The sequence below is a fragment of the Triturus cristatus genome, chromosome 6, assembly GCF_964204655.1.
Source record: "Triturus cristatus chromosome 6, aTriCri1.1, whole genome shotgun sequence".
Classification (NCBI taxonomy): Eukaryota; Metazoa; Chordata; class Amphibia; order Caudata; family Salamandridae; genus Triturus; species Triturus cristatus.
This window is the reverse complement of record NC_140589.1, coordinates 226,159,417-226,182,084: the sequence shown is the minus strand read 5'-3', so window position 1 is coordinate 226,182,084 and position 22,668 is coordinate 226,159,417. Positions and strand designations below refer to the sequence as shown.

Genomic DNA, 22,668 nt, shown 5'->3' with positions numbered 1-22,668 from the left:
GTACTTGTACATTGTCAACTCACATTTCCCTGCGATGCCACATGTGATTGGCCAGTTCATGCCCACAAGCGGCACCAGTTGTGTTCTCTGTTCAGTTGTGGAGGTGTTGTGGATTGAGCCACATCGTTGTCAATGTTGATGTGCTCTGCATGTGATGTGTGTGTGCCGCATTTTGGGGGAGTCGCCCCTGCAGCTCTGATTTGGCTGCCCCTTATCCCTTACATGCGGTGTGCCTCTGACTTCTGTGCTTATACAGTGCTGTGATGTTGCATACTTGGGTGCATTGGTCTCTTGGTGGGAGTTGGGGGTTTGGGGCATGGTTTGGCCGCACATGTGCTATGCCTACTTGTGCATGTGTGCCATTGTGCCCATCTCCCCCGTCCCCCAGTCCCTGGTCATTACTCACCCTGTTGCTGTTGTGTCCGGTCATGATGACCAGTGTCCGGTCCCCCAACTCCTGCCACCATCTCCCCACTGATGACTGTGGACACCATTTTCTCCATCTCGTCCAGCTACTCCTGTGGCGCTGGGCTCCCACCTCCAGTTTGCATTGCTGCCTTCCGGTTGTTTGCGAGTTTCTGCTTGGCTTTGCGCTTCACATCATTCCAGCGCCTCTTGAACTCTTCCATTGTCCTTTTCAGCACTCCGACTGCATTCACCTTGTCCACGATGGTCTGCCATATTCCATTTTTAGTTGCCAGTGACACAGTGGAGGTGACGAACAGTAGTTGATGGTGTTCTATCACCTCCGTTATCAGGATCCTATTTTCCTGCGGACTAAACCTTTTCTTCCTACTCTTCTTCTCCTTCCCTGACCCAGAGGTCCCAGGCTGGTCCTCCGGGGGGCTTGTGGGGCTCTGGTTGTCCTCTGCACTTGCTCCGGCTGACTCCATTGTGCTTCGCTGTTGTTTGGCTTTTGTATGTGTTTTTTTCCAACTTTTGTACAGCATTTTCCCGCATGTCGCGTGGGGATTGCAGGCCTGTGGCTGGTTTTCGCTGATTTTTGTACCGCGATTTACATCATCGCCGCTTTTTTCGAGTTGGTATTTTGCATTTTTGTGGTGTCACGTTGATTTTAGCTCGTTCTTTTGATGCATTGTGGTGGGTCTATTCCATGGCGCCGCCGTGATGAGATTACCACGTTAACACTGTTATTTTCCCGCGATAGACTGCGATGTGAAGAGTTGCATTAAGCTACTTTTGCGGTAGTTATCACACGTTCTTGAGAATATCCCCCTATGTCATTTGTACTTTCAGTGATCAAACTTTTTTTGTGTTTTAGAGCCCGATCAGCGTGATGTTCAGCGCAGCTGGCATTATTATGCCCGATTACATTTTTGTACACTTAACTCATGCAAGTCATCGGTATAGTACTGTTATCCCATCTTTTATACATTCCATGCTTAATCACATTAATGAGGATATTTCAGTGATCAGCATTAAATCCACTGTCCATAAATAATTTGTTATTTCAATTTTGTCATGGAGGGTATAGTACCCTTGCAAGAGGAGCGCAATTTCATAATACACAAAATATTTAAAACATTTCAGTCTCTCAAAGTAGTTTTTCATTTCAGTTTCTATTCAGTTCTAAATTCATTCAAGGTGTACATATAGTTCCTCATCATTAGTGATGCCTCTGGGGGTCTTTATCCTGAGTCTCACAATATAACGTGACTCCACTTGGCACAGTTTATTTACTCTATCTCCTCCACGTTCCCCTGATGGTATTATGTGAATTCCAAAGTAACTCATTGCTCTCCAGTCTCCATTCTGGCATTTTGCCATGTGCTTTGCGGTTGCATACGTCATGTCCCTATTCTTCACCGCTCGGATATGCTCCAGGATGCGTTTGAGCAAGCAAGTCGTACTACCGATATATTTCATTTCACAATTGCATTAAATTATGTAAATGGCAAAGCGAGATGTACAAGTGATGTTTTGATCAATGTCAATCGTATTTCCGTTGGGTTCCATGATTGTTCCCACATTTTTTCCTATTTTACAGGCTTTACATAGGTTGCATTTTTTAAAGCCCTTCTGCTGGTCTGTTAGCCAGTTAGTCCGTTGGCTTTCCTGGATGTGGCTTTTCACAAGTATATCCTTCAGGGATTTAGTTTTCCTGTATGTCACCACAGGTTTTGGTCCCAAGATTTTTTCTATGTCTGGATCTCCAGCAATTAAATGCCTGTATTTCTTGATTTTGTTGATTATTCTCCCACTTTCTTTACTATAGGTGGTAACAAACCTAGGTGCTCCCTGTTCGATCATATCCTTTGTTTTTGTTTTCAGAATCAATGTATCTTCTCTCGGGTTTTTATCAATTCTCTTCTTACATTTTTTCAATGTTCTTTCACTGTATCCTCTTATTCTGAGCCTGTCCGCTGTTTCCTAAATCTTATCTTCTGCATCCTCCTTTTTGGAACAGTTCCGTTTCATGCGCATGAACTCCCCATAGGGGATGCTTTCTATCAATGGTTTCGGGTGAAAGCTTGTCCCGTGCAGGATACTATTTGTCGCAGTCTTTTTTCGAAACAGCGTGCCGTGTATGGTGTTGTTTTCAATACAGATTTTAGTATCTAAAATGGCAATTTCCTTCCTGCTGGTAGTGCATGTGAATGACAGGCCAATTTGGTTGGTGTTTAATTTCTGATAGTGTAGTGTAGTTCCTATATCCCTGATAGGCTCTGCGCATTGGAATAACATACACTATAGATTTGACATAGGACTAAGGTCAGTATGTCTCTATCGAGTACATTAAACTTAATTACTTGTGTGTGCCAGCTAACTCAGAGGTCACTAGAAACTTCTCGAATATAAAAGAAGGGATTAGTCTCTGACAACCGCATAAACATGAAAACTTTGTTTCCCTTTAGAATCGGAACAGTCTCAGAATCGTGGAAACAATAAATAACAGTTTCACTCAGTCAATCGTGCATGCTTCGTTTCTACAGAGTTGCACAGAAATAGAGACGGGCATTTCAATAAAAGGGTTTATTGAACAGTCTTATTTCTCATGCAAGAGATAGGAATTGCTACAATCGTAAGACAGACTGCGAAGTACAATATGTACGAGGTTTGCAGTACGATAATATAATACTGCAATAGCATGGTTTGTAGCTATGACATATATTAATCAAAATACATACATAAATAACTTAAGCTAACATGTGAACCTCAACTGATGCTTCTAAACTGTTCTACCCCAGTGTACCTAACATAAGTGCAGTACGAGGTTTGAAGTATGTGCCATGTCTAAAGTATAGCTAGCTATATTTTTAGTTTAGCCAAGAGTTGCCAAAGGTTTCTCTAGGTTCTAGTCAGCTCCATACCTTAGAATGAGAGAGGTTGGAATCACTTTTCTGGACTCGATAGTCTAACTCCCTGCAAGGGAAGTCAGAGAACACTGGAGCTGGATTCTCTGCGAGGAGGATGGCAGCGTCAGGTCAGTGCATCAGGCTGGAACTCGATCTCCTTCTGAACTTGACGTGGCGAACCGCGTAGTCTGGGTTGGATCGAATCCTCCGGGAACCGCAATTTGCCAGGGCAAGTGCTGGTATATTTATACCTTGACGGTGTCTAGGAATGCCAGTATTGACGTAAAAGTCGGGCAGAGGAACATCATGAATGAACCCCTAAGGAATAGATGTTCATGCATGCTTAATGAGTTCTTGGAGAAATAAATATTCAAGCTGAGGGAAATTTTTAAAGGCTAATGGGTCTGGTTTTCCAATAATTCGTTGTGACGTGGATGGACGGATGTAGGTGGCCATGCCTGTATTTGGTTTGTACGGACAATGTCTAAATAAGGGCTGGATTTCTATGTCCAAATAAGGGCAATGTGAATTGTACCTATATAAGGGCATTAATCGGGAAACCTATATATGGAATTTAAATCTGCACACAACACTCACTCCAGTTTCGTATAAACGACGTTACTAAATCCTAAACGTTCTAAACATCTCTTAAAACAGAGTATCGCATGGGTTTGCTAAAATAAGCTAAAAACATATCTAAAACATATGTTCTAAAAATACATTACAAAACAATTGCTATGCATAAAGTGTTGTATATATTAAAGGCAATGTTCCATTCTAAGCATAGCATTACATTGGAATGCTAAATGAATGAACCAAAATATATACATGTGATGAAATGGCTCGTAACTACAGAAGAAAAAAGGGGCCGAAACAATTTCATATCAGGTTACATAAGTCAAATTGTTATTCATGACTAGGTGGCATACGGTCCCTGGAAGTGTTATCAAAGAATTCTGTTCTCTATGAATAGTTCTAATATAAGCAGATTACTGTGCCAAAAAATGAAAAATACAATTTTGGGATGGTGATAAAAAAAATATATAATCATAGAAAAAGTTCCAAAGTCAGTATCACGTTTGAAAAAGACTGAAGGCCAAAATCATAGTCTCTCCGGAACACTGTGTGCTTGAATCAAAAGTCAGTGTGTGGGGATGGAGAAAACATAACATTTTCTAATCCTGTAGACAATAAGTCGTCTACTATTGTGGGTGAGAGTTGGAATACCTTGTGTAGAAGATCAACAGCACATAGATGCAAACTATCGCCTTCAGCATGGGAAGCATCAGCAATGTCCGGATTGGATGTTACCTGCGTGCCTTGTCCGGATTGGATGTTACCTGCGTGCCTGGTGTTTCCTCTCGTACCTCAACAGTAGCAAGTTGCGTCTGTGAGATCTCAATGAATGCCGCCTTCAGGATTGGTAGCCGCTGGGGACAACACATAGCATGGGCCGTTATCGGGTCCAGCAGAGTATCGATATCCGTAGGCATGACTGATGGAAGTGTCAGACAAATGTCCATCATGCATTCTTCACCGCATAGCAGGCAGTGTAGAACAGGTAAGATGCAATCTTTCCAGATTGGTCTAAATGACAGAAACCAAGTGGTGTTTAATTCTCGTAGGCGAGGTAAACCCAGAATTTGGACGATGCGCTCACGACACTTCATCTACAGTTCTTTCCATGTGAACTGGGTGTCGATGGTGATTTGGCTTGCCATATTGTAGCAGTGGGAGCAAAAATAGTATCCCTGCAACGAGTGCTAAAAGGAGCGGCAGTCCGTCAAACACAGAGTGCACGAAGTTTGGAAAAATTCAGAGGACTGCTTGAAAAGGTGCTAACAGTCCTGCACACACGTTCTTAAATACATGTACAATACCGCTCGTATCAGACATGTTTAACCCCTTCGCCGCGGCAGGAATTCCGTCGCGGCGCTGGGGGGGTTTGGGGGCAGTTGCGGGTCCGCTGTGCTCGTGACTGAACCACTCCGTCACGAGTCACGGTTGAGCTGTGCTCATGACGGAGTGGTTCCGTCACGTCTCCGCCCACTGCGCTAATCGCCCGCACAGGCGGGGAATTAGCACCGCGTGGGCGGAGCGGCCGCCAACGGCCGCAGCATGACGGAACCACTCCGTCATGAGCACAGCGCAACCGTGACTCGTGACGGAGTGGTTCCGTCATGAGCGGGGAAGGGGTTAAGATACAACCTAACATTTCAGAGAAATGCACAGGGCAGTTTGTATACAAGAGGGTATGTATCTCTGCAGAAGTCCTTGTGACTTGGAGGTCATAGGTTTCCTTGGCAGAGGTCAAAGGCACAGTTTTTTGTAAAAGAATGGCTTTCATTCTGCTTAGAGTATCAACTCGTATAAAAGAGATATTCAGTGAAGGCCATAAAGGCGACTCCCTGACTATGTCTATTTGGGGAAACAAGACTTGCATACAGCAAGTGACCCTGGATGTAACCGTTACCAGAAATGGGATACCTGGCAGCATGCCACAGCAGCTGTGATCATTCAACATAATGTAACTCCCATTTGAAAGTTGACCAAAAATTGGATTAATCACTGCTTGCAGTGAACCGTGCAGGTGGCAGGATAAGTTTGTAGTGGAACCGTCACAGGCCCCATGTAAGTTAATACCCTGACAAAGGAGAGAACCGCTTCACAGTTTTCACTGCTAAGAAACACTTCACGTCCCCCACTCCAACATCGGTGTGTGTAAGGTAAATCCCAGGATGTCTTGATGTATTCTTTACCCAACCTTTCATATTTGCCTGCAATACTATAGGCAATACTGAAAATGGAAAGTCGTAACAGGCAGAGTAATCTTACCATGTATGATCCACTCAGTAGCTGTTTTTTCTGCCACTGTGAAGGGTAATTTTTCCAGTTTTTCAATGCTCAGCACCGTATAGTCTTCTCCTCTTTGTGCCAGTTTGATCTGTCTATCAGTGAGATTGAATTCTGCAAACAGTGACATAGTATTGATTAAACGCCAAGGCACATAGCCAGAATGCAGGTTTTGGAGCGTCCAGCCTAATAGCATGATGGAACGTAGCTGTGACTGTCCATGTTGCAACATGACCAAGTCTTGTTCCATGATGTCTATGACAGAGGATACAATGCTGTCCAAAGAATATATCCTAGACGACAGAGTCGTTAACCCATTGCCTACTACAGAGAGAAATTTCTCTAAATTAATACGATCAATTTCTCGTATTCGTTCTGCAGTCTCTGCTTGGGTGATCTTCCATGCTTCATTATAAGCAGCGTAGATACTGGCATATATGAAACATTTTTGAAGCGGTTTTCTTGGTCCTAGCAAGAATTCCCTAAGGTCCGCGCCTTCTTGAATTAAAGTTAAGTGTTGTTTTACATCCTCTAGTGTAGCTTTCTGTAGCCAATCAAGGCAACGTTTCCCTACACTGTAAGTTGTACTACCCCCGGATGCTGTCTTTGGACATAACGTGGGTCTGGCCTATGAAAGGTAAAACCTTGTGTTTTGTTCAGGAATCTATCTTGACAGTTGTTTGTGTCTAAGGGCCAGAGCAACCATTTGTTCCATTCAGAATCTGATCTGTTGTGATGCAAAATATTATGTATGTCGACCTCCCTCTGTGTAGGGCTTTCACTTGCAGGTGCAGGTATAGACGGAGTGTTCATGTCTTTTATCTTGGCTATTCTAAGGCATGATGTTTGTTGGACAGTGTCGTTCAAAAACATAATTTGCTCAGGGATGATACATGCTCTAAACAAAGCTTCTATTCCCTGTACTTGCCAATCTTTAGTACACCAGATAGTTTTCGTCTCAATATTGTCTTTCCAAAAGAGGTAACCCTGTCAAGACAGTTGGGCATTAAAGGCTGCAGAATAAATCTGTTTGGTATTCGTTAACATAGTTTTCATTCCTGTCTTATTGACATTCTTAAAGTAAAATGTCTCTGCATTTGAGATATTAAACCCTGAAAAATATGGACATTTCATTGCAAATGTTTTCGAGCTACCCTTTGGTGGCGTAGGACAATGTTCCCATTGGTTATACATAAATACATTTCTAGGTGTTGCAGATTTATGCAAGAAATGATGACCATAATGGTTATAACAATACAGTTGTTCATAGTCTGATGAACCTTGTAAATATTCATTATTAGTAAATGCAGTTGACATCTCTAGATCAGACATCATATTATTAACAGTCTCGAAGTCCCAATCATCAGAAAAGGTACTGGAGGTAATAAAGTCACTTAATGAAATTTTAAATAAATGTGGAATCTTCAAAAGCTCTGATGGGCCAAAGATATCATATTCGGTTTTCTCCCAAACTATACCATTAGGTATAGGAATCGCTGTGATGTTCACTGCTGACAAGTCTCTTGCTTCACGATGGGATGATTTGTGTGGCTGGAGAAGTAAGTTCACTCTTTTACTTGCTGTGTCCATTTGAATATATCTTCAATTAATCAGCAAACCCAGAGTTATTACCAGAGCTAACCAAAGTAGAAAGAAGAATATTCCCAAAACAATCCATAGTTCAATCCATGGTAAAACCAGATAAGTCTTTTTCAGGAGATGAAAAAAGTCTGTCTTTGAAAGTTCTTTGTACTGGCATCGTTTCAGGCTCGCTGGGATCCTTAGAAAACGTATCAAAGTTCATGAAATAGCCAGAAGCAGTTCTGTCAATGGTTGAAATTGCATCCATATTTGATGAAATTGCTAGAACCAGTTGATCACTTGTTACTTTGTTGTAAACAGGTGTATCTGGATGAACTGTTATTTGGGTCTCTAGAGGTACAAGGTCCATAGCATTGTTGCTTAGTCCTCTATTTCTTACTGGCAAATCTTCGAAGGTGATGAGTCTCTCAGTTTGAACCTCTTGGATTGTAGCTAGAGGAGTGCTTCTGCTACATTGGCGGAGTCCACTTGGCCTACTGTTCAGTATCGGTCATATAGTGTGGTTTGATCTGGTCGATGGACACTAATTTTTTCTCCTTTTTACCAGCAAGGGGCGGCAAAAGTACTGTTCTTGATCCGTGGATTGCTAGAACAAGTACTGGTTGCCTGTATGAAGGCCCAAATTCCTTCTTATCCGCTATCTTTTCTCTGACTAGATCCCCAAGCTTTGGGATCCAGACAGGCCTTGCTGGGACGGACGGATTTTTGTTTGTATAGGTATGCATGAGAAGGGAATCCCCCTCTCACATATAGAAAAACACCTTAGTGAGTGTATCACATAGTCTGTACCACAACACTAAGTCTGTTTTATTTCACCACACCTTTTTAAAAAAACGGTCCTGCGGAAAGCCAGAATACTCTAAGGCACTGGCTGAAACATGTCGACCATCTGAAGGACGCAGGGGGCAGTAACTCGCCTTCCTCACGCGTCCTGTAGCCTTACTTTTAACCGCTGGTGACGGCCCAGTTATTAAAATTTAATTTACCCTCAGGTACTGGGACCACCACCAAGCCGTTTTAAATCACAACTCACCCAACCTCACTGCACTCTCAGCAATATACCAGCTCCGCTGTAATCAGGCGTCGTAGCACACCCGGGACATACTAGGTGTCACTGGGTGGGCCCGATGATGAAGCATGCCACCGACTAGGTTGGTGGGTGAGGGCTTCATGAATACACCAACAAGGTGCCCGTGACAGAACTAATTTGAGTACTGTAACACTTTGGTCAACTTAAGCTAGTCCTCTTTGTTTAATCACATATAAACCCTCGGGGACTCGGACTAGCTAACTAGTCCTCTCTCTCCCTCTTGTTACACAGATATATATCATCGACATATGACAATGCCTCGTCATCATAAGTTAGTAGTAACTCTGTTACCCTTGCCGAGAATAACCCCAGGCTGTTTTTGAGTCCCTGGGGTAGTCTACAAAATTGACGCTGGGTCCCCATTATTGAGAAAGCGGTCCAATATCTGCTTTCTGGTGCACTGCAAATGTTTTGCAACAAGAATTTAAGTGTCTGTAATCCAATACTAAACAATATGTATTGTCTGGTTTGGAGACAGGAAACAAAGGATTGTTCATTGATGAGGTGCATGTTTCAATCACCCCCTGATATTCACGTTGATCTAAAATCTCGCTGACCTGTTTTTTAGCTTCTTGCTTAACTGGGTACTGCCTTTGTGCAGTCAGTTGATTTTTTAACTGGATTTTGTGGTGAGGTGAGTCCTCATCCCATCCTACATGATTTTTATACAGTGCTGGGGCTTGGGCTACTGCCCATTTCCTGGCTAATGTATATTTTAAATGAACTGGAACATGGTTGGAGAAGACAGGCATAATGATGGCCTCGCCATGTGGGCACTCCCTGACAAACTCTGGTGGCCAGTCCTGTTCTGCTAGAAGTATATCATAACCCTTTGAAAGATGCTTCCAAAAGAGTGCCTTCACTTTTCTTGGTATGTCTTCCTCCATCCGGAGTGTTATTTCATATAACCTATGTGGAGAACTAACCCTGGTGTCTACAGTCTCAACTCGTATGTCTTCATTCAAGTCCACTGTCTCCAGAAGTCCCTTCAGGTTCTGGCGAGCTATTGTAACTTCTGCTGCACTGTCCAGCATGGTCTGGGCCCATTCTTCGTTCCTGAGTTGGGTTCTCAGTAATCTCGGCATGTCTGATCTTCAGACCTGCTACCTTTTTCTTGGAGAATTGAGGTTTTACTTTATTTTTCTGAACGTGTTGATCGTCATTGGACTTCACGCGTTCTTCGTTGTTTTCTGACTGTCTTCTTTCAGATGTCTGTGATGATATCTGAAAGGTACGAGTGGAACGTGTATCATTATCTTGATATCTGTCAGGTTTTCTCAAATTATCCCTATTCCTGAGGTTGTACCTCCTTTCAGAGGGTTCCTTCTGTGGAGGAGACCTGCCTCGGGAATGAGAACGCTTGTCTTTGGAATTCTGTTTGCTATTTTCCCACTTCTTTTTAGAAGAGGTAGGAGTGTTTTTAGGAAAGACGTTATCAGTACTTTCACACTATTGTGGTTTAACTGGTTTCCCTCCCAAACTGTCTCTGCCTAATTCTTCATAGGATTTTTCAATTATTCTGGCTAGCAAAGCCACATTAAATCCAACAACCAGGTAGCACCACATGAGAGAAGCCTCCGGAAGATAATCGTTCACTTTCATTTATTGTCGGCAACTTGCAAGCTGGCAACCACACAATTACCATGAGGCTGAGTAGACAGCCACGCCCACTGAGGCGGGTAGTTGGAATTCATATTGTGCGCCAGCAGCGTGATTCTGATTCTTCTTGTGCTGCCACTGAGGAAGTAAAAAGGATTCCTGAAACGCGTTTAGTGCTATGATCATCTGATGTCTGTGATCTGTAAGGTTGCCAGCTTGCAAGTTGCCGACAATAAATGAAAGTGAACGATTATCTTCCGGAGGCTTCTCTCATGTGGTGCTACCTGGTTGTTGGATATAATGTGGCTTTGCATGGCCAAAGAGAGGCCCACTGCTGGTTGGCGGGCCCGTTCTGGCCATCATATGGAGCTGGAAACATCGGGAGGAAGGGAATATTTGGCGTCAGTACAGGGATGGCGCTTACATCATTCACATCGACTTCTGCAAAGCGGGGCTGGCACCATAACAGAGCAGTGCACCTGCCCACATGGGTTATACCGTTGTCTTTCAATATGGGAGAAATCAAAGCGCATCCACTTGGAAACACTCTAGCGGACTACAATTACCATGAGGCTGTGTAGATAGCCACGCCCACTGAGGTGGGTAGTTGGAATTCAAATTGTGTGCCAGCAGTGTGATTCTGATTCTTCTTGTGCTGCCACTGATGAAGGGAAAAGGATTCCTGAAACGCGTTTGGCGCTATGATCATCTGATGCCTGTGATCTGTGCGGTTGCCAGCTTGCAAGTTGCCGACAATAAATGAAAGTGAACGATTATCTTCCGGAGGCTTCTCTCATGTGGTGCTACCTGGTTGTTGGATATAATGTGGCTTTGCAAGGCCATGGAGAGAGGGCCACTGCTGGTTGGCGGGCCCGTTCTGGCCATCATATGGAGCTGGAAACATCAGGAGGAAGGGAATGTTTGGCGTCAGTACAGCGATGGCGCTTACATTATTCACGTCGACTTCTGCAAAGCGGGGCTGGCACCATAACAGAGCAGTGCACATACCCACTTGGGTTATACCGTTGTCTTTCAATATGGGAGAAATCAAAGCGCATCCACTTGGAAACACTCTGGCGGACTACAATTACCATGAGGCTGTGTAGACAGCCACGCCCACTGAGGCGGGTAGTTGGAATACTAATTGTGCGCCAGCAGCGTGATTCTGATTCTTCTTGTGCTGCCACTGATGAAGGGAAAAGGATTACTGAAACGCATTTGGCGCTATGATCATTTGATGCCTGTGATCTGTGAGGTTACCAGCTTGCAAGTTGCCGACAATAAATGAAAGTGAACGATTATCTTCCGGAGGCTTCTCTCATGTGGTGCTACCTGGTTGTTGGATATAATGTGGCTTTGCACGGCCAAGGAGAGAGGCCCACTGCTGGTTGGCGGGCCCGTTCTGGCCATCATATGGAGCTGGAAACATCGGGAGGAAGGGAATGCTTGGCGTCAGTACAGGGCTGGCGCTTACATCATTCACATCGACTTCTACACAGCGGGGCTGGCACCATAACAGAGCAGTGCACCTACCCACTTGGGTTATACCGTAGTCTTTCAATAAGGGAGAAATCAAAGCGCATCCACTTGGAAACAGTCTGGCAGACTACAATTAACATGAGGCTGTGAAGTCAGCCACGCCCACTGAGGCGGGTAGTTGGAATTCAAATTGTGCGCCAGCAGGGTGATTCTGATTCTTCTTGTGCTGCCACTGATGAAGGGAAAAGGATTCCTGAAACGCGTTTGGCGCTATGATCATCTGATGCCTGTGATCTGTGAGGTTGCCAACTTGCAAGTTGCCAACAATAAATGAAAGTGAACGATTATCTTCCGGTGGCTTCTCTCATGTGGTGCTACCTGGTTGTTGGATATAATGTGGCTTTGCAAGGTCAAGGAGAGAGGCCCACTGCTGGTTGGCGGGCCCGTTCTGGCCATCATATGGAGCTGGAAACATCAGGAGGAAGGGAATGTTTTGCGTCAGTACAGGGATGGCGCATACATCATTCACGCCGACTTCTGCAAAGCGGTGCTGGCACCATAACAGAGCAGTGCACCTACCCACTTGGGTTATACCGTAGTCTTTCAATATGGGAGAGATCAAAGCACATCCACTTGGAAACACTCTGGCGGACTACAATTACCATGAGGCTGTGAAGACAGCCATGCCCACTGAGGCGGGTAGTTGGAATTCAAATTGTGCGCCAGCAGCGTGATTCTGATTCTTCTTGTGCTGCCACTGATGATGGGAAAAGGATTCCTGAAACGCATTTGGCGCTATGATCATCTGATGCCTGTAATCTGTGAGGTTGCCAGCTTGCAAGTTGCCGACAATAAATGAAAGTGAACGATTATTTTCCGGAGGCTTCTCTCATGTGGTGCTACGTGGTTGTTGGATATATATATATACATATACACACACACACATATATATTAATTAGGGTTTAATTAGGGTTTAGGGTACAGGGTTGTATGAGTGTTTTCAGGGTTTAGCGGTGGTTAGAGTTATAGAGTGGTAAGGGATTTGTGGGGTTTAGGTGTGGGTAGGGGTATAGGATGGAAAGGGTAATTTTGAAGGTTTAGGACTGGATAGAGGTGTAGTTAATAAGGGGGAATAAAAATAATTTTCAAAAGAGGGGTTTGCAGCGTGGTGTAAAAAGGGGCGTGGCCTCGGAACACCTCTCTGCAACACAGCTCTGTGGTGCTTACTGGAGGTACCTCGGGGGGCTAGTTGGCCCACAGGGACCCTCAGGATACAAGGGGACTTAATCCCTTAACTTTCAACATGCCAGGGGGCGCGTTTGCACAGTGGTGCAGGGTGGGGCCTGATATAACAAGTTAGCAATCTTGCTGTGTGGGACTTACTGGAGGTTATAAAAGGGGTAGTTGGCCTCCAAGGTTGACATTGGGGGCTAACTACCCCTCCTGTTACCTCCAGTAAATCACACAGTGGGATTTCTAAAAGGTGTTTGGGGGCCACGCTCACCTTTCTCCACCATTCTGAAAACGAGACTGCTATGTTATAGTTAGAAATTAGCATTTCAAAAACCTGTGAAATTCACTGAAAAAAATAGAGGTTTCAGGCAATGTGGAAATTCACTGAAAAAAATCATAGGTTTCAGGGACATTATAGTTAGTTGGACATTTCAGCTAACTATAGCTCACTCCCCCGCAATGCACTGCTGATGACGTCACATATTACATCATTCATGACATGGTCAGTGACATCACTGATGACATCTCAAATGACATCACTGATGACATCATCCACATGAAAATCTGATGCACCTCCTCACACCCTAATATAACCTTTGATATACCCACTGTAAAATACAGACTACCATTTTCGAAACCATAGACACACCAATACCAGTTACTACATACGCACTCACTGATTCCTAGGTCTACACACACATCCACTCATTCACGCATACAATCACTCATACATGCATTCACTCATCAATACAACACTATCATATGCACTCATACACCTATACAGACACTCACACACCGCTACTCATCCAGAGTCACTCACACACCTAGTCAGTCATGCAAAGAATCAATCACACTTCCATTTACTCACCTATACAGTTATACACACACCACCTCACTTATTCATACAGATACTAACGCATACTTACTCTCTTATACAATCACTGATACAAGTACACACTCATCCATACAGCCACTCTCACAATCACTGACTCTCACATATAGTCATTTATATACTCCAACTCTCACATACACTGCCTTTTACATATGTAGTTACTTGGACATGTACCACTGAGAAATCCATTCACTCACCAACACACCCATACACACACTCACCCACCCATACAGCTGTTTCCTCATGCACTCTTGAACCCATACACCCAGTGAATCAACCACTCACACATCTATGCACAGATTCATCCACCCCCCACCCACTCACAAAGACACTCAGGCACCCATACAAATACTCAGGCTACCAATCGATAACCCATATAGACACTCATGTAGCTACTGACCAACCCATGCAGCAGCCTACACAACAACAGACAGACTGATACAGACATTCACACAGTTTAATCACTAACCCATGCATTCAGTAAGACACATTTAATCACTCACTTCTACAGTCAGTCACGCACCTACTAAATCCTCCATCAAGACACTTATACACTCAGTCATTCTTCAATACACCTAGGCATATATATAAAACATAGTTAAACTTTTTAGAGACACACAGTCACTGGGTGATGTCATCAATGATGTCATCAGTGATGTAATTTGGGATGTCATCAGGGATTTCACTGACCATGTCATGAATGATGTAATATGTGACATCATCAGCAGTGCATTGCGGGGGCGTGAGTTATAGTTAGCTGAACTAACTATAACGGTGGAATCTCTCTGGTTTTGTACGAGTGAAATGTCCAACTAACTATAACGTCCCTGAAACCTATGTTTTTTTCAGTGAATATATATATATATATATATACACACACACATATATAAATGACTCATGTACCTTACCTAATGCTTACCTTCCATTAAATGTTGCATTGTAAAGGTATATGGGTTGTAAAGGCATGCACCGGATTGTCATACATCCTATTTGAGCATGCTCCATAAGGGAATAAACTTCTGAATTTGAGCACAATTGTTTGCTAACATGCTTTTACATCCATTCTGTTCTTGCAAGGATAAGACTGATAGACCAGGCCAATAATTGTAAAGAGAAGACCCATCAAGGTTGCTTTTTCGAGGGCGTTTCACCAGTTCTTGTTTAAGTTCAGCAGCAACAATGCTCGATTGAAGAGAAAGGTTGATTCACTTTCATATGAATCTATGGAAGTGAGCAGAGCTTTAGTGGAGGATTTTTAGTGGCAAGTGTTCTAGAGAAAAACTAAATTTATGGTTGCAATTTGTCTTTTGATGTTCTACCATGGAAATGGGTTGGAAGGTATACCATTTTCCCACTAAGGTGACCAACAAAGGCTGGTGAATATATATAAAGGAAGTCTTGCAAATGTTTGACCCGATCTGAATGACCTTGTCTGCGAATATTTTTACAAGATCATCACACAAGTACCGAAAGGTGGTATTTAAAGGAGTGAGATTAGAACTATCTAATACATTGTTGAAAATTTGAAGATGTCTTTCTATTGGTTTTCTAGAGTTAGAAGAATATTCTTCACTAATTATATGATTAGTTTGTAGTTCAATAACTGCTTTATATATGTAATCTTAAAATATGGGTTGTGATGGGCCCTCCATGTGCTTTTTGTAAATCTAGTTGTTTTTAAAAATAGTTTTAACTCTAGTAGGGCAGGTGTGAACCATGGAGAAGTGGCATTCATTTCTCAGATGACTGACATAACTTGAGCAATCTATTATGTCAGCTGTAACACACACCAAGGCACAATGTGAGTATCTTTGATAAAAAAAGAAATCACAGGTGGAGGGGCGTTAGAGCGGATTTTAGCATCTGTGTGATAAATTTACTCCAGTGTTCGTAATTCGACATTAAAGACTCTATTTAGACTTTGACCACAAAAGATTGTCAAAGTTCGAAAGGAGTCCAAAGTGTAGGCCTTACTGTGTGAGTGGTTCCCATAACAAATTGAGAGAGACCAAAGTCCCCAGTCTCTTTCAACAGTTCCAAAGGTGTTGGTTGACTCAATTCTTCAAAATGAAAATGAACATCTAACATGACAGGCTGTTTGTTATTGGTGGAGAAAGCAGATGTTAATTCCGTGAATTTTTGAAGGAAAGTAGCAGGAGTATCAGGACAATAATGTAAAATTAAAGCAATCGCATCAGACTGAACATCATAGATGAGGTGGCCATGATCTCAGTCCTTCTAAGTTGGAGTTATCAGTGGTAAGAGCCACAGTGTACTTCTTGTGATGCATGATGGGATCAGTAACTCAAAATAGTGGCTACATTGTCAATAATAACCAACTATTAATGGGGACAAAGTGTGTAAATTAATTAAATAAACATGCAAAAATCATCAACCTCTTGGTTTAAAATAAATGCAATCTTTATTTATAAGCTATTTTGATTTCAAGCATATTTATTGCATGAAAGAATTAGGCCGCAGTGTACTTAATTGTCAGAACTACCTACCATATCTGAGATGGCATATTTTCAGGTACCTATCGAGGCTGACAACTGTCATGGTGATTAGGCTCCCACAGCCAAAGAAAAAACCAGACCATCCATACCAACGGCAACCAGTCCAGCCGAACACCCAGCGGTGGAAGAAGAAGGAAGCTATGGCGAAAGGTTTTCCGACAACTGCAAAATGAGAAAACAAATTCATGAGAATGTTGACAATTAGTATATACCATGCCACATTAGTCATATTTAAGCCTTTTCTTATGTTAGTGCACAGAATAATGACCAATATTAACAAAAGCAACATACGTTATTGTGAGCAATATTAATAATGCTGATAATAATAATAGTAATATTAGTGTGAACAAGAAGTATATTATCAAGCATTTTTAATTACTATTCTCCTTTCTTATAAAAAGAACTATCCAACTAGCTTTAAATAAGCTTGTTTTCACACAGCAGACATGATTCCTGTCACAATAATACCCTGGAGCTTTTATCCAAGATAGCCAAAGGGAAAAACTTGACTACCTACATTTAATCACTATTTAGATCCTTACTAAAATGGTTAAGACCATATATTCAGTACACCTAATGTGCTGTGTATGCTAAAACCTGAAGAATGCAAACACATATCTATTTGATAAATTCTACAAAAATATTGTTACTCTAAAAATTATCATATATATTACGTCTTTATGTATATACTGTCACAAGAATCCCTCTCATGTAGACAAAGCATGTAAACACAATGTTAGCTGAGACTCTGTTCTCATATATCAAATCAAATTAAAGTAATCTTCATTCGGTTTCAGGCATTAAAACCATAAAAGCACACAATAGCATATAATAGAATGATAAAAAGTAATAAAAACAGTCTTCCTGAGAAGAAACCAAACAGGCAATGACTTCAAGTAGGCAAATATCCATAAATAATGGGGCCTCAATAACACACAAGAAATGCCAGGTAAGAGAATCGCACAAAAATAGCACCATGAGTCGCAACTCATGTGATATAAAATAGACAAATTGGTCATAACGTTATTTAAAGTGCAAAGTGCCAAGAGAAGGTAAAAAGAAGAAAAGCTGATTCATCACAGCTAGACCTACGCCTTATTGCAGATTTTAAAAAGTTAAGCACATAAAAAACAGTGCTACCCGTAAGCATTTGTAAGAAAATAAAAGCAGGGCGCACTTGCCTAATATTCGCCTTTTTCAAAATCGGTATTAAAAAGGACTTTCTGGCGGTAACATAAAAACTACAAAACATCATAAGGTGGACCATATCCTGAGGAGACTGACCATCGCAGCCACAGGACGGCAAACTTTGACTCTTACTCTGGCCCCTAGGATGTGTCAGGGGAAGACGGAAAAGGTCAAACCGAAATCTGGCCAGTAAAAATCTATCATATGTATTTATGAACCTGAGTAAGTACGGCTCAACCGGCCAAGTGGGTTTTAACATGATTAAGCGCTGTACACTTGGCTTCAAGAATTCCTTTTCTCCCCTTGACGTGTTGCACAAAGAAGGCCACCTTTACAAGGTTCCAATCCCTCTTATTCATCTGATCAGGGCTTATAAAAAGATCTCCTCTCTCCAGAATCGTTAAACTTCTCTCGATATATTTGAGCCAAGGCATCCTGGAGGCCTTGTCAAGGGCCAGGCAATCCTTTAAGATCACCTTGTTTAAAAGTTATGCCCTGAGAGTCTGTTCTCATATATCAATCTATGATGTCTGATCTCATCATCCTCAGCTTAATATGAATAGTGTCAACAGTAGTCCGCTTTGGCAAGCTCATCAGCAACTGGCAGAGCCAATGGGAAAGGAGGTGTGGCCTTTGAAAAGCCCACACTGAGCATAGAGAAGGTCTACACCCCTCTTCCTCTCTCGCTGCATTACTTCTGGAGAAGCACAGTACAGTGCTTAATTTGAACCGGTGGTTTCCGGTGCTGGGCACTGGCACTTAATTGTCAACACCGGCGCTTATGGCAGTCTGCCACATGGTGGCTGTGTTTGTCTCATTTAGAGAAAATCATAACAACAGTTGTTTATTAATTCAGTTTAAATTAAAAATAACTAATACCTGCTATCAAAGTTATTCTTACAGATTAGAGGCCTGGAATAGACAGAATTGTCACACTTGTAGGAGTGAGTGCAATGGTTAGTAGCAGTTTGCAGAGCTGGCAAGGGCAATGTGCGGTGCAAGCGGAAGTGGCCTCCTGAAGAGGGCCATGGCACTTTTATTTTTACAAATTAAGCGCTGGCACAGCATAAGCACTCTGGTGAACTCATCCTGCTGGAACACAAGCTCTGCGATATTTGCAGTACTAGAGCCTGCTTTGCTATATTACTGCTGCAACGTATCTTGAGCCTGAAAGCTTCACCAACCATGCTTTGTCACCAGTGACTGCACAGTGAGAGTTCTCTGGCACCTACCTCTAAAAGAAGAGGGGCACACTTAAAGTAGCTGGCACTGCGGACCAACGATACATGCTAGTCCAAAATATACAATGCACTGACCAATTGCAGGGATCTTGCATTCTGATGCATACTGTTCTACCTGAAACTACTTCTGGTATCATGGAGCACTGTACAACTCATCGAAAAACTCCAGATACCTTTGTTAAATATCCTGATATGTATACTGAAACCACGAGGAAACTCAGGGGCATATTATCAAGCACGGCGTTAAAATTATCGCCGCTTTAGCGGCAAAAAACTGCGGCCAAAGCGGCGATAATCGGTTTGATAATATGCAGCAGAGAATTCCCATAGAAGCCCAGGTTCACACCGGAACATGGGCTTCTATGGGAATTCTCAAAGGCATATTATCAAGCCCATTATCGCCGCTTTAGCGGCAGTTTTCTGCCGCTAAAGCGGCGATAATTTTAAAGCTGTTACTTGATAATATGCCCCTCAGTTCTCATGGGAGGAAGACTACCCCTTATTTGCACAGGTGTGCTTCCTGGACTGACATTCCTACACTTCCTCACACTTAAGAAGCAGGTAAACTCTTGTCTCCATGGTAGAGACTCACTCCCATCTGATTCTATGAAAATACAGCCTTGCTATGGCTTTACTGTACTTCCAGAACTGCACCATACTCTAAAGCTTGCTTTCAGTGCTGTAACCTACAGCACATCTTCAGAGGACCTATGAGCCACTTAGGCAAAATGCATCTCCTTGTTATTCCAAGGCAATTGCTGCTCTTGAGGCACTCACTAGCAGGAAACACCCAAGCCTTAACTGGGCACCATAAAAGACTGACATCAATCTAGAAATGACTCTGAGAAAAATCCATTGGAGCCTCAGTAGGAGCAATTGATGGGAATTCTTGGTTTTGGCCCCGGAGATGAAATTCATACATGTTGATATAAAAGCTCTTCATCAGTGACTGGATACCTAAGACAGGTGGATATCTCAGCTATAAAAATGCATGATCTCAACCCCTGACTGTGGGCCATTTTATTGGAAATTCCAGATATGTTAAAGTTTAATATATAAGAGCATTTCTTGTGCATAACCCTCTGAGAGCAGTATGTTAACCACCCTTCTACTCAGATTGATGTTAATTTGTAAAAGAGAACTTTTCACCTAATGTCCTCTTCAAGTCTAGGGCCAAATAACCACTCTCCAGACTAAGGCGGTGCCATTATAAAGTAAGTGAGAAGGCTGGTATGATCCTCGAAAGGCAACTTAGACAAAAAGAAAAATAATAACATATACATCAGCAGGATTTAATAGACATAGAACTCTTTGCACCCAACCGCTAGACATCGTAGACTCTTTATTCACTCTTCTGAGTTTTCTAAAGGTCCAAGCAGTCAGAATCCTAGGAAGAAGATTTCCTGTCATCCCAAAACTACCCACTCTTACACACAAAGGAGTCTACCTCTGTCACAAATGATCTACGAGTGAACAAACCACAATGAGATGATAGCTACCCAGCTGAATTCAATAAAATAGACAAACATCTTTAGTGAAATTCCTACATGGTATCTTTGAGGCAGCCCAGTTGACCAGAATACTGTCTTTGTTTTCCAACCGTGCACTGATCAATGGAGATGTTATAATGGTATCCAACAGATTGAGGAAAGTGATTTCTTGTCTTGTCCTGGAAACCTAGATTGGGTTTGTCCCAGGAAAAGCACTGAGAAGCCATCTTCAGATGCTTTCCCATCTGCTGTGGCTCATGAAAGACTCACAGGACAAAGTTATTGCCCTGTGGCTAGATGCACAGAAGCTCTTTGACTGAATCAAGTAGGGGTATGTAGGACTTTGGAGAGGGCAGGCCTGGGGCAGAATTGCATAGCTAATAAACATGAATGCAGGGCTCAATTGTGGGGCTCCCTGCCTGACTTGTTCTCTAATGACAAAGGTACTAGGCAGGGGTGTCTTTTCCCCCACCACCAATGTTATTTCTCACAATGGCACTCTCAGTGATGATCAGTCAAGCTGCATACAGCAAAATTATATATTCTCCCAAACTAAAGCCCTCCAGTGTGATGATACTTCTTACCATCATCAGTCCCTCCACCTCCATTTCACTCTTCTATGATAAAAGCCTTCTCCTGATTCTCAGGATACAAAACAACATGCAAGGTCTTACCCATGTCCAAGGTCACAACTACAATGACCATAGCTGGGATGCTACTACACTGGGTTTGAGACAACCCTAAATATTTTGGGAATTGTTGGGCACAGTGTTGAGCATCAAATTGCACGCAGTTCCCCATTCTGTCTATTTGATATGCTCTCTATTCTTGTGCCTAAAAAATAAGCTCTCCCATCTAGACTAGACTATCTCCTCATTAATGGAAGCAAATGAGTCCCCACCTAAAAACATACAAACTTCAAACTGACACTGGAGCTGAATGCCAGTGACTACTTCATATAGAATTGTAATGACTGGACCACCAGCTGTCACAGTGAATCAATCAATCAAGGCTTTTAGAGCACACTACTCACCCGTGAAGGTCTCAAGTCGCTTGGGAGGGAGCTTCATTGGTCATTCCAAGAGCCAGGTCTTGTGGATCTTGATCTGTTTTGTCAAAGATACACAATATTCCCATTTTGGATATGATCTGAACAACACTTGCTATGAATTCCAGCAAATCTAGGCACCCGCATTCTGTGTGACCGGGGAGGATGGTAGTAACTAACATGATTGTAGCCGGTGGGCGAGGAATTAAGTTTCCGCGCACTGGGGAGACCACACATCCATTGTCTGTACCTGACCCCCATTGAGAGGGGCTGCTACCTGACTGGGCCCCTGGCTGACTGGACAAGCTGCTTGGAACCTCCTCTCTGGTCACCTACAGAGCCACTACTGCACCCATCTCAGGTGCCGGTCCTGCTTTCCACACCTGGGTAGCAGCGAATGTACCCTCCCTGCCGCTGGTGTTCCTGTTCTTTGGAGTGCATTGTCCCAACTTTGAGTGTGCAGGGGGCCCGAGCTGAGGTGCTGCTCCTGCCCTGAAGTGTTTGCCACCGAGACCCCACTCATCAACAGGATATGGTCTGGGGTGACCCACAAACAGCGCCAGCTATCCTTTGACAAGACCAAGCGCCCTGGGGAGGGCTCCGGCCCAGAGATTATGGAAGGGGGGAGCGCACCGGACATCCATGTTACAGCGTTGGCTGGTGCTGATGCCCTTATGGTGAAGCTCATAGCGGGGTTTAAGGCCCTAGACAGTCAGTTAGACACACTAGACAAATGCCAAGACATGATGGGGTGTGCCTGGACAACCATAAGGGGTGACTCGACGTGGTGGAGGGCAGGGTTTCGGATCTCGAGGATGGGACGGCCCAGTCAGCCAAGAGGTTTGACTGCATGGAAAAATTCGTAAAGACAGTTGCGATGAAGAACGAGGACCTGGAGGCAAGAAGCAGACACACAACATCCGCATCCTGGGAATTCCAGAATCCATGAACACGGGCCACCTTGATCAGCTTGTGGAGCAGTTTCTGATCAATCTGTTCGGAAAAGACTCCTTCACATCCATATTTGTAGTTGAGAGGGCTCATTGCACCCTGGGACAGCACCCATATCCCGGATGCCCGCCGTGTCCACTCATCGCTCATCTGTTAAATTTCTGGGACC

The 22,668-nt window shown here is 43.1% G+C and overlaps 1 protein-coding gene across 3 annotated transcripts in view; it reads right to left on the bottom strand.

The window, feature by feature from the left end:
* OPN5 (opsin 5) overlaps positions 1-22,668 on the bottom strand; it is a 501,550-nt gene that overhangs the window by 89,625 nt on the left and 389,257 nt on the right. For all 3 annotated transcript variants that reach the window (XM_085610579.1, XM_085610580.1, XM_085610581.1), the window contains exon 4: positions 16,573-16,743. In XM_085610579.1, the coding sequence (XP_085466705.1) occupies positions 16,573-16,743 (171 nt within the window). The remainder of the gene's footprint in view (positions 1-16,572; positions 16,744-22,668) is intronic.